Source organism: Syngnathoides biaculeatus, chromosome 5 (genome assembly GCF_019802595.1).
Source record: "Syngnathoides biaculeatus isolate LvHL_M chromosome 5, ASM1980259v1, whole genome shotgun sequence".
Lineage (NCBI taxonomy): Eukaryota > Metazoa > Chordata > Actinopteri > Syngnathiformes > Syngnathidae > Syngnathoides > Syngnathoides biaculeatus.
Window position 1 is genome coordinate 15428405 of NC_084644.1, and position 13596 is coordinate 15442000.

General features: G+C 43.2%; 1 protein-coding gene across 3 annotated transcripts in view; it reads left to right on the top strand.

The window, feature by feature from the left end:
• The window catches only part of LOC133500245 (sodium- and chloride-dependent transporter XTRP3A-like), a 33103-nt gene that overhangs the window by 13167 nt on the left and 6340 nt on the right, over window positions 1-13596 (top strand). For all 3 annotated transcript variants that reach the window (XM_061818682.1, XM_061818684.1, XM_061818683.1), the window contains exons 3-7: window positions 8069-8160; window positions 8264-8491; window positions 10747-10857; window positions 11032-11273; window positions 11430-11592. In XM_061818682.1, the coding sequence (XP_061674666.1) occupies window positions 8069-8160; window positions 8264-8491; window positions 10747-10857; window positions 11032-11273; window positions 11430-11592 (836 nt within the window). The remainder of the gene's footprint in view (window positions 1-8068; window positions 8161-8263; window positions 8492-10746; window positions 10858-11031; window positions 11274-11429; window positions 11593-13596) is intronic.

Genomic DNA, 13596 nt, shown 5'->3' on the forward strand with positions numbered 1-13596 from the left:
TGCCTCTTCTACTCTTCCTTCTCGCTCATTTTCTTCATTCATCAACTTTTCAAAGTATTCTTTCCACTATTCAGCACACTAATGGGACCAGCCAACACATTTCCATCTCTATCTTTAATCACCCTTACCTGCTGCACACCCTTCCCATCCACACTGACCATTGGTTTGGATTTGTTTATCCCAAGTATTTTAAGTCGTCCACCCTTGGTATCACTTCCCCCTCCACCCCTCTCATTCACGCACATATATTCTGTTTTACTTGGGCTAATCTTCATTCCTCTCCTTTACAGTGGATGTGTCCATCTTTCTAATTGCTCCTCCACCAGCTCCCTGCATATCACAATATCATCTGCAAACATCATGGTCCAAGGGGATTCCAATCTAACCTCATCTCTCATCCTTTACCACAGCAAACAGGAATTGGCTCAGAGCTTATCCCTGATGCAAACCCACCTTCACCTTAAATTCTTCTGTTACGCCTCACTACAGTTCTGCTGCCCTCATACATGTCCTCTAGTATTCTAACATATATATAGAAATAAAATGGGTACTGAAGGTTGCACAGGTATTGCAGTGTAAATAATCGAAGGAGGAGCCTTACATTTGGAAGAAAAATGCTGCACAATGTGGTTCACACCATTTAATGTCATTTGAATTCCATCCATCCATCCATCCATCCATCCATCCATCTTCAACCGCTTCTCCGGGTCAGGTCATGGGGGAGGTACAGTGCCTTGTAAAAGTATTCAGCCCCCTTGAACTTTTCAAACTTGTGCCACATTTCAGGCTTAAAACATAAAGATATAAAATACTTTTGTCAAGAATCAACAACAAATGGGACACAATCGTGAAGTGGAACGAAATTTATTGGATAGTTTCTACTTTTTTAACAAATAAAAAAACTAAAAAGTGGGGCGTGCAATGTTATTTGGCCCCTTTACTTTCAGTGCAGCAAACTCACTCCAGAACTTCAGTGAGGATCTTTGAATGATCCAAGGTTGACTGATGGCGATAAATAGAATCCACCTGTGTGTAATTAAGTCTCTGTATAAATGCACCTGCTCTGTGATAGTCTCTGGGTTCTGTTGAAAGTGGAGAGAGCATCATGAAGACCAAGAAACACACCAGGCAGATCCAAGATACTGGTGTGGAGAAGTTTAAAGCCGGATTTGGATACAAAAAATATTTTTTACCAAGTTTTAAACATCTCAAGGAGCACTGTGCCAGCAATCATATTGAAATGGAAGGAGTATCAGACCACTGCAAATCGACCAAGACCCGGCCATCCCTCTAAACTTTCACCTCGAACGAGTAGAAGACTGATCAGAGATGCAACTAAGAGGCCCATGATCACTCTGGATGAACTGCAGCTGAGGTGGGAGAGTCTCTCCATAGGACAGCAATCACTCGTACACTGCACAAATCTGGCCTTCATGGAAGAGTGGCAAGAAAAAAGCCATTTCTCAAAGATATCCATAAAAAGTCTTGTTTAAAGTTTGCCACAAGCCACCTGGGAGACACACCAAACATGCGGACGAAGGTGTTCTGGTCACATGAAACCAAAATCAAACGTTTTGGTCACAATGCAAAACGATATGTTTGGCGTAAAAGCAACACAGCTCATCACCCTAAACACACATCCCCACTGTCAAACATGGTGGTGGCAGTCTCTTGGTTTTGGCCTGCTTTTCTTCAGCAGGGACAGGGAAGATGGTTAAAATCGATGGGAATATGAATGGAGCCAAGTACAGGACCATTCTGGAAGAAAACCTTTTGGAGTCTGCAAAAGACGAAGATATTTCTGTTCCAACAGGATAATTATCCAAAACATAAAGCCAAATCTAGAATAGAATGGTTCACAAATAAACGTATCCAGGTGTTAGAATGGCCAAGTCAAAGTTCCACCAGAAGTCCAGTAACAGGTCTCATGGTCATTGCCCACGTGGGCATTGAAGTCCCCCAGCAGAATGATGGAGTCCCCAGAGGGAGCACACTCCAGCACTCCCTCTAAGGCAGTTGTCTCAAACGCAAATTACCTCGGTGCCGCTGGAGGCAGCAACCGGCAGAGGCTGGGTTGCAGCCTCCGCGCACATGCACTCAAGGCCAATTTCAATTAGAAATTAAATTTTTTAATCTAATTCTCAAACATCTTTTTTTTTAAGTTAAACACATTAAGATAAACTAGGAGGCAGCATGTTGGTGCAACTGGTTAGACCATTGGCCTCACAGTTCTGAGGTGCAGGATTCAAATCCCAGCCCCACCTGTGTGGAGTTCACAGTTCTGGGGACTGGGGTTCAAATCATGGTCCTGCCTCTGTGGAGTTTGCATGTTCTCCCCATACCTTTGTTGGTTTTCTTTGGGCACTCTGGTTTCCTCCCACATCCCAAAAAACGTGCATTAATTACGGACTCTAAATTGGCCTTAGGTGTGAATGTGAGTGTGGCTGTTTGCCTCTATGCGCCCTGCGATTGGCTGGCAACCAGTTCAGAGTGTACCCCACCTCTTGCCCGACCTGGGATTGGCACCCGCACCACCCTGACCCTGGTGAGGAAAAGCAGCTCGGAAAATGAATGAATGAAAAAAGAAAAAGATGCTTGTGCCAACAAGTTGTGTACAAAACTAGTAGTAAAACGCTACATGGCAATGCTGCTGTAATTTTGACTCAGAAAAATATTTCTCTGTTTGCACGTGCCCGTGAGCCATTATTGGTTGGCTTTGCACACAACTCTGTAAAAGTGCCATCCATGTAAAACTCGGGGCCCCACTAACATTAAACTTTCATACTAAGGTGGGGGCTACAAAATATTAAACTGGCGGCCATTTGCGGCCCACAGGGCACCAGTTTGATATCACAGTTCTAAGGACTCCAGGGTGGATACTCAAAACTGATGTTTGGTGAATAGGTACAAACAACAGTCAGGACCCGTCACCCTACCTGAAGGCAGAAGGAGGCTACCCTCCCATCCGCCATGGTAAATGCCAATGTACAGGCCCCGAGCTGGGGGGCAATAAATATGCCCACTCTTGCTCGGTCCCTCTCACCATGGGCATCTCCAGAGTGGAACAGAGTCCAAACCCTCTCAGAACTTCTCGACGTCACGGACCAACTCTGTCTCTTTCTCTGCCAAAGAGGTGACATTACATGTCCCAAGAGCTAATTTCTGTCACCGAGAATCGGATCACCAAAGTCCGACCCCTATGGCCCTCTCACAAGTGGTGAGCCCATTGGAAAGGGGGATCCATGTTACCCTTTCGGGCTGTGCCCGGCCAAGCTCCATGGGTGCAGGCCCAGCCACCACTCGCCTTTGAGCCCCCCTCCAGGCCTGGCTCCAGACGGGGCCCCCAGTGATCTACGTCTTGGCAAGGGAAACCGAGATCCAATATTTGTGCTCGTCATAGGGGTCTTGGAGTCATACTTTGTCTGGTCCCTCACCTTGGACCTTTTGACCATGGGTGACCCTCCCAGAGGCATGAATCCCCAGACAACTAAGCTCCGAGAATAATCGGGACATACAAACCCCTCCACCACAATAAAGTGACAGCTTGAGGAGGGGAATTCCAAATTGTAGAAACTTGAAAGTTGTATTGTTGGGACAGATGTAAAAGGAAGTGTACATAAAACTTTTCATATTTGATTTACAGTAAATTAACCGATCACCCATACTAGTATAGGTGCCAGTATTGTACGTGTTCATTATCAGTAGTCATAAAAATGCACCAATCTGAGCTGACCAACTTGACATACTGAATATATTCCAGGAAGGAGCCATGTCAACCGTGTGCATGTGGAGATACATTGAGGAATCATATTACTTCATTTTCTGTGACTTTCAAATTATGATCTGCAAAAGATCTGATAATTTCTACTCAGGTTGTAATCCGATGGTTACTTCTTTCGAATTAACATTTTTATCATGAACACATCCCCATTTATAAAATTTGCCCTCAGTATTCAACCCATCACAGTAGAGAGGTTTCCTCACCTTTCTAAGGATCATTGAGACCCCACAAGGTGATATCTTGCATGGGGGTCCACTCCGATTGACCGTCATGTTTAGCTTCTTCCATTTTCTAATGATTGTTCCAACAGTGAACCTTTTTTCAACAAGCTGCTTGGCAATTTCTCTGTAGCCCTTTCCAGATGCGTGGAGTTGAACAATTTTGTCTTTGGTGTCTTTGGACAACTCTTTGGTCTTGGCAATGTTACACGTTTGAGTCTTACTGATTGTATGGGTTGGACAGGAGTCTTTATGCAGCTAACAACCTAACACAGGTGCATCTGATTAAGGATCATACATGGAGTGGAGGTGGACTTTTACTAACAGGTCTTTGAGGGTCAGAATTCTATCTGATAGATAGGTGTTCAAATACTTATTTGCTGCTGTGTCACACAAATAAATGGATTTTTCTTTTTAGATTAGATTTTTAGATTATCTATCTATACGTAGAGTATACAAAGAGGACCAAACATCAATCGTTGACTCAACCTTGAACTACTAGTGAGGGCCATTGTGGTTTGAATCCCCTCCATCCACGTATCCTTTAAATCGCCATATCCTTTATATTTTTAACACAGGTAGTATGTGATTTGTGTACCTTATGTGCTGATTGTTTATTGTGATTACTTTCATTTGACCTTAACTTAAACATAGAGTAGGTAGTATGTAAATTCTGTATCTTTTGTGCTGACTTTGTTTATTTGTTTGCTTCTTTTTGATTATCTGCAGCCCGTTGGGTAGCACATTATTGTCGGCCGGTCCCAAGTCCAGATAAATGCAGAGGGTTGCGTCAGGAAGGGCATCCGGCGTAAAACTGTGCCAAACACATATGAGCGTTCATCATACGAATTCTACAAAAGTTAGGTCGTGGCCCAGGCCTCCTACACCCGCAGCCGGAAATGTTAATCTACAAGGCGTAGGTAGAAATTCAGATAATGTAGGTTGAAGACAAAAAAGAAGAGGAAAGCGGCTTAGTCGGAAGAAGAAGAAGAGGAATGCATAAAACCTACAGCTGTATGTAGGGACTTTGAATGTTGGGACTATGACAGAAAAAGCTCAGGAGTTAGTTGACATGATGATTAGGAGAACAGTTGATATATTGTGTATCCAAGAGAGCAAGTGGAAAGGGAGTAGGCTAGAAGTTTAGGTGCAGGGTTTAAATTGTTTTATCATGGAGTAGATGGGAAGAGAAATGGAGTAGAGGTCATTTTAAAGGAAGAGCTGGCTAAGAACATCTTGGAGGTGAAAAGAATATCAGATAAAGTTATGAGGCTGAAAATTGAGGGTATTGTGTATAATGTGATTAGCGGCTCTGCCTCAGAGGTAGGATGTGACCTCGAGTTGAAAGAGAAATTCTGGAAGGAACTAGACAAAGTAGTCCTGAGCATCCCAGAGAGAGAGAGAGTTGTGATTGGTGCAGATTTTAATGGACATGTGGGAAAAGGAAACAGGGGCGATGAAGAAGTGATGGGTAAGTACGGCATTCAGAAAAGGAACTTTGAGGAGTTGATGGTGGTGGACTTTGCAAAAAGGATGGAATTAGCAGTGGTGAACACTTATTTCCAGAAGAGAGTGGACCATAAAGTGACTTACAAGTGCAGAGGTAGAAGCACGCAGGTGGATTATATTTTGTGCAGACGGAGCAATCTGAAGGAGGATACCAACTGTAAGATTGTGGTGGGGGAGAGTATAGCTCGACAGCATAGGAAGGTGGTGTGTAGGATGACTCTGGTAGTGGGAAGGAAGACCAAGAAGACAAAGGTCGAGCATAGAATCAGGTGGTGGAAGTTGAGAAAGGAAGAATGTTGTGCGGCCTTCCGGAAAAAGGTGAGATGGACAGGAAGAGCTCCAAGAAGACTGGAATACTACTGCCAAGGTATTCGGAGAGGCAGGCAAGAGAGTACTTGGGGTGTCTTCTGGTAGGAAAGGGGAGGAGACTTGGTGGTGGAACCCCAAAATACAAGAAGTCATCCAAGGTCAGAGATTAGCGAAGAAGAAGTGGGACACGGAGAGGACTGAGGAGAGGCATAAAGAAAACATTGAGATGTGTCATAAGGCAAAGGTAGAGGTGGCGAAGGCTAAACAAGAGGCATATGATAACATGTACTCCAGGTTGGATACAAAAGAAGGAGATTCAGGATAATACATGGAGTGGAGGTGGACTTTTAAATGCGGACTAACAAGTCTTTGAGGGTCAGAATTCTAGCTGATAGACAGGTGTTCAAATACTTATTTGCAGCTGTGTCACACAAATAAATCATTAAAAAAAATCATACATTGTGATTTCTGGACTTTTCTTTTTAGATTATCTCACAGTGGACATGCACTTATGATGAAACTTCAGACCCCTCCGTGATTTCTAAGTGGGAGAACTTGCAATATAGCAGGGTGTTCAAATACTTATTTTCTTCACTGTATATGCAGTATATCTCGGGACAGGCCACAGGATACCATACTTGTCCTGGTCCCTGCAATTGTGTCAGGTTCACCAATCAGACATTCATTAAACAGGACAAAAAAGGAAGCAAAGACACCAGTTCAAGTCTCGCGAGGAGAGAGGAGAGGAACTGTCTCGTACAATTCACCACTGCACTCTCTGATTATCCTCTCCTCGGCACCTCTATTTATTTAGTTTTGAGACGCCCCTTATTTACATGGATGTTACAAAAAGGAGACGACAAGCAAAACAGTTTGAAACGAGGTGTAAATGTTTGTTCATGTGCATGTGCATGTGTGGAAGATTGCTGAATACATGTGTGGTCATCATTTCTTTAACAGGCAGCAGTTCTAACAGTTCTGATGATTAGATGTTTTGTTCTTGCTATCTCCTGCTAGGAGGCTGCCACATTATCTAGGGCAGAGCAAAGCATTTCTTTATTGGAAGCAAATGTATGATAATTATGATCACAATTATTCCTACAAATTGTTAGAATAGAATCCCTGAACCAACTAAAATAAATTGTCAACGATGCCATAACATTTTATTAATACTGTTGATATATTATATATTACAGTCTTAAATAACTAAACTATTTTACACTGTTTAACTTGAACATTTTTTCCATTACATATTTGTGCATGAAGCATTTGTGCATAGTGAAGTTTACCCACTACATTAGACATCCTTGGCCTAGACATCAAAAGAAGCATCTCATCTCCAATCTGAAAAATATCCATTGTAGCTACCTTTTGCATCACTGTAAAACTCATTGATGACTTGGTCCAGTACTGATGCCTCCTGCATTCATGAACAGTTATCCCATCTTCCTGCCACAGTATGTCATACTCTGTACCATCCATGGCATTTGTGAGGAAACATTTTTTTAATCATAAGAGTCTTGGTTCCCTTTTTTCCTCATTATCGACTGTGTTTTGAGGTAAAGGTCCACCATGCTAACAGCGCAAACTCTTGCTCCCCGGCTACAATCTTCATAACGTCAGGTTGCTATCAAAACGAGAGTTCAAACTTTGTAGAAATGAGCATAAAGGGCACTTTTAAAAACGTGAGCATTTCAATTGTGTGCTCTATTTTATTTTATTTTTTAAATTATCGTACTACATAGTTTCAGGTCACGTTGTTTTGCTTCTGGTTTGGTCGCGTCATAGGCCGGAATGATGACACATTTGTTTTAAAAGCGGCTGCTGTTGTTGTCAATATTTTTTGTCATCGTTTAAGTTGAAACAAACTCACAGGGAGTCGTTTCTGATGTTTGGTGCAGTAGCAACAAATATGATTCGCTAACGATCATAAAATGCAAAGCTTACCTCCTCCCCACACGCAGAGGTCAGAGTTCAGGTTGCTGCCGCACATTACCGTAATATATATGTGTGTAACATAAGACATCGAATATCATATCCAAATTTATTTGTATTCCTTTCTTTTCAAATACTCCGTGTACGTGTATGCGACTATACAATGTGATTGTATTTTTTATTTTTCATCCATACCAAAATATAAAGCACTCTATTGACCTTTTGAAAATATTTTTTGAAAAATTGCGCATTTTTGAGAAATTACGCTAATTGAAATAAAATCCACACTTTTAAAAAAATCTTAAATTCATTTCAGGTCTTGCTAGTGTTGTGGCGTCGCTGTATCTTTGCCTCTACTACAACATCATCAATGCATGGAGTTTCTGGTACCTCTTTAATTCATTTCAAGTGAGCGACGATATAACAATTTACTGGACATAATTCCCGTCAGTTGGACATTCTGAGCTCATTTTGGCCTGAAAAATAATCTCTCTCATGTTTGCATTCACAGTCTGTGCTGCCCTGGTCAGATTGCCCTGTTAATTCCAACCTGACTGGACCCATAGATGAGTGCCGAAAGAGTTCTCCAACTGAGTACTTCTTTTTTAGAGAAACACTGAATATTTCTTCTTCTATCGAAGAGACTGGAGGCATTCAAACAAGCCAGGCTTTGTGTCTCCTGCTGGCCTGGGTGTTAAGTTACCTCTTCATTATCCATGGAGTAAAGTCATCTGGGAAGGTAAGAAAAGTTTGTAGAAGCACCTCAAATATGCGTAAGAGTAAGACAACAACTGCCTAAAAAAAGTGTTAAAAAATTCTCTTCCTTTGATGAGGCCTGACAACACAAATAAATATGAATGTCACGGTTGAAAACCAAACGATATTGGACTGGACCGCAAAGCAGACTGAAACTGAGGAAGTAGTTGGAAGGGGTTTATTAGGGTTTGAGCAGAGAGACATGAAACGTGGGATGAATCTTGCGAGATTGGGGAAGCTTTAACTCTACCAATTCAGAGTTGATTTTATTGACAGGATAAGGCCCAAGTGTGGTGTGAAATTACATGATTCTGTTTGGAGATGGAGGTCACGGGAGGAAAGCCACATCATCTTACCCACCTTGTATCCCGGTGTAAGAGAGCGAGAGAAAGGAGAGCTGCCCTGCCATCCTTCCAAAGTTCTTGGAACCACCAGAAGTGCTCCCTCATCGAAGGAACCATCAAAGTATGCTCCCAAAGGGGACCGGCCACTTTACTGTAATATCAAAGGAATCTGCGGTAGAACTTCATGAAACCCAGGAAACGTTGCAGCTTCTTGCGGGTGGAGGGTATGGGCCAGATGACATGTGCCTTGATGTTATATGTGTCTGATTGTAAATGATGTATCCCAGTAAATGTAGAGGAGAGGTGAAATTTACACTTTTCGGGTTTAACAAAAAGGCGTTTCTCAAGAAAGCGCAGAAGCACTTGAAAGACATGATGTTAATGTTCTTCCAGTGAGCAGAGAAGATGAGGACGTCATCTAAGTAGGGAAAGATGAACTCGTTAAGCATATCACAGAGGACGCAACTGATGAATGTTCGAAAAACTGCAGGTGCGTTTGTGAACCAAAGTGCATGACAAGTTCTTTGAAATGTCCTCACGAAGTATTAAAAGTAGTTTTCCTTTAGTCCCCGTCTTTAATCCAAATGAGATGAGCATTTCGCAGGTCCAATTTGGGCGTCGTCGAGGGATTCCATTGACGGGTCAATGGTGGGCAGCGGTGCCCGGCCCGCAGTGGCCACTACTTGCTCCTGCTCCAGGTGACGCTCAACCAGTCGCCGCCTCCTGTCCTGTTCCGGTGGTGTTCTACCAACACCTGCCAACTTCTGCTTCGGTGGCGCTAACCAGCACCCGGTACTTAGGACTGTTGCCTGCCTCCTGCTTTGCTTTTGGGTTTGTCTTCACGGACGTCCGAATGTATGGCCCGGTGTCCTCCTCAACTCCCAAGGTGAAGCATCCTGCTTTGGGGGGCTTGGACAGCCACCAGACTGACCCTGATATGTGTCTCTGTGCCCTCCTCCGGGCCTCCTTCCTGCTCCTGTTTTGGCAGTGCTTGATCGGCAGCTACCGCCTCTCATTCTTGGGGCGCTTGAACAGCAACAGCCACCTCTTGGTCCGGCAGCAGTCGACCAACAGCAGTGCTTGACCAGCAGCCACCACGTTGCCCTGTTAGCTGCCTCCTGCTTTCCCTTTGGGTTTATCTTCAAGGACGTCCAACTGTATGGCCCCATTAAGACAGTGTTGCTTGGTGTCCTGGCCGACCTGGAGTGTATCTAAACAGAAATTAGGGATACTTGCTGTGTGATGGTGCTAATATAGTCTGTGATTTGCTTGAGAACCATATCCTGCCGACTGATGTGTGCGCCTTCGTGGATGAGCACTTCTCTCAATGCTTCCGGAGTCATTGGGTCCATGGATACCAGTGTATTCTGTCACTGTTGTTATGAAAATGGTCTGGACCCAAAATTAGACTGAGGAACCAGTTGAAAGAGGAGGAAAACAGAAAATAAGTTCAGGCACAGTTAATCGGGAAATCTTTTCTGTCAAGTAGATAAATCTGTTGGCCAGGTACCGTCAGGGAGAAATAATACAGTATTCTGGTGCTCGAACATTGGAAATGGCAGGCTTAAGTGCAGGCAGTGATGAGTGGTGATTGGAACCAGGTGCACAGGCAGTTAGTACTGGAGAGAGATGAAAGAAAGAGGCATAAAGCACCACCCATGTGCAGAGGAACTGCAGGGCACAGATCATCACAATGAGTCATTTTACTTAATCTTAATCTTTCTTCATTTTTCTTCTCTTAACACACCTTGTTGAGGCTGGTTCCACCTTTGAAATACAAAGAGAATGTGAAGACCCCCCCCCCCCTCAAAAAAAACAAACAAACACGAATGAAGTGCTAATCCTTTGGACAGGAACAACTCAAAGCAAATTTATTGTTTGATTCTGTCTCCAGGTGGTTTACTTTACTGCAACATTTCCCTATGTGGTCCTCATTATCTACCTCATCAGGGGTTTGACTCTTCCTGGTGCCATCAGTGGGATCACATATATGTTCACCCCCAAGGTAAGGCTATATTAATTATGCCATAATTACTTGACATGTAGCTATAACACAAAAAAAAATTCCAGTGTTGAAATTGGCTGAAATATTGTTTGCATATATTGATTCCTACTGTACCCATGGAGAATGCAAATTGTGTCTGAATGTGTTCTCTGTAATTACTGTGCATGCTTTCAGATGGAAGAACTGGCCAATCCCACAGCATGGATAAATGCTGCTACTCAGATTTTCTTTTCTCTGGGTTTGGGATTTGGCTCACTTATAGCATTTTCCAGCTACAATCAGTACAACAACAATTTTGAGCACCAGGCCATCACTGTCTCCCTTATCAACAGTGGAACCTCAATCTTTGCCTCCATTGTCACATTTTCCATCTATGGGTTTAAAGCAACAGTTAACTATGAGAACTGCCTGGAGAGGTAAGTGTATGGGTTACTCACTATTGTGTATGAATAATGATATAAATGTAATGAATGTAAGTTATACGTTATTCATATACCCAAAGGAATGACTGATGGCTTTAGTCTTATGTCTGTTTAAGGAGTGAACTTTACTACTACAATTTCCTCTTCCAGGACACGTGTATTGCTGCTAAATACCTTTAATCTCGCAGAGAACACAATCAACATGGACAATGTGTTTGACTGGGTTAAAATACTCAATGCAACATACCCAGAGCAGTTTGCTGAACTTGGCAGTAAAATGGAAGCCTGTGACTTTACAGATGAACTAAAGACAGTATGTTGTCCACCTTTCTACTTGACTTGAAAGACAATAAATGTTTTTTTTTTTAAATCAATGCAGAGTAAATGTCAGGTATCGTCAAAAAGTAATGACCCCAATTTAATTTAACGTCTACTTTTTTCCTCAAATGTTCATGGATTGTATTTTACAGTAAATACTTGTTTGATAGTTCATTGAAAAATGCTTCGCGGCATGGTAGCCCAACTGGTTAGATCGTTGGCCTCACAGTTCTGGGGACTGGGGTTCAAATCCTGGTCCTGCCTCTGTGGAGTTTGCATGTTCTCCCCGTGCCTGCATGGATTTTCTTCGGGCATTCCAGTTTTGTCCCACATCCCAAAAACATGGAACATTAGTTGGACACTCTAAATTGTTTCAAGGTGTGATTGTGAGTGATATTGTTTGTTTCTATGTGCCTTGCAATTGGCTGGCAACCAGTCCAGGGTGTACCCCGGCTCCTGTCCGTTGACCGCTGAGATGGGCTCCAGAACTCACTGTGACCCTCGTGAGGATAAGCGGTAAAGAAAATGGATTGGTGGATAGCTACTTGTTTGATAGTTTATTGAAAAATGCTTGGCGACATGGTAGCCCAACTGGTTAGATCGTTCGCCTCACAGTTCTGGGGACTGATGTTCAAATCCTGGTCCTGCCTCTGTGGAGTTTGCATGTTGTCCCCGTGCCTGCGTGGGTTTTCTCCAGGCACTCCAGTTTCGTCCCACATGCTAGAAACATCCATTGCCTGGTTGAAACACTGTGCAATTGGTGTGGGCCCAGTCAATTACTCTTCCTCGTAGCGAGGGAACGACATAAAGCCTGTCATCGAGGCAGCCCTCAGGACTGCTAGAGTCCTTTAGCGCGTCTTTGATTTGAGTTTCAATTTCCCAGGTGAATAGTGAGATGAAACAAGCTTCGGGGAGGATACACGCAGGGTCGAACTCAGTTTTTTCATCATCGCGTAAAGAGTGCTCATCTAGCTTGCCTGGCATTAAGGCTTTTGGCTGATCTAATAGATTCTAACGTTTTGTGGTCTGTTAATACCAAGAACGGGACCTGCGTCCCTCTAACCAATATCTCCATTGCAACGTCGCTGTATTGACTGCTAGAAGTTCGCATTCTCCAATGTTGTAATTTTTTAATTAATTATTAATTATTATTATTATTTTTTTTTAAGTTCTGCTGGAGTTAGTTTTTTTTATAAGAAGGTGCAGGGGTGTAATCTTCTGTCCTTGGGACTTCTCTGTGAGAGAACCGCCCCTCACCCTGTATCTGACGCATCAAGCTCGACCTGCCTCACATGGGATTTTTCATCCGGGTAAAAAATCAGGATGTGTTAAACATTTCGCGTAAAACATCATTGACAAAATTCTGAAATACGGCTAAATAGTCATAATGGCCGTGTTGTAAGCAGTTTTCCACTTATCCCCCTCTCTTATCCGCACTAGGTGGTACGCATTTGTCAAATCCCCATTTGTCAAATCCAGCTTGGTGAAAACCTTGGCCCCCTTCAGAAGTTCGAAGGCTGTAGCAATGAGGGGGAGAATGTACCTTTTCTTTATCGTGATATTGTAATACCCATAACAAATGCTTTCAAGAGGATATTGAACTGACAAATATGACTTCCATACACACATCCGTTTTCTTAGCCGCTTATCCGACCAAAAGTCGCGGGGACTGCTGGAGCCTTTCCCAGCTGTCATCGGGCAGGAGGCAGGGTACACCCTGAACTTGTTGCCAGCTAATCGCAGGGCACATGTAGACAGACAACAGTCGCACTCACAATCACACCGAGGGGCACTTTATTAATGTTGCATGTTTTTGGGATGTGGGAGAAAACCAGAGTGCCTGGAGAAAACCCACACAAGCACAGGGAGAACATGCAAACTCCACACAGGGAGGGCTGGGATCAAACCTGAGTCCTCACAACTGTGAGGCCAAGGCTTTACAGCTCTTCCATCGTGCCGCCCAAAAATATGATTTAAATGATTAAAATATAAGAGATAG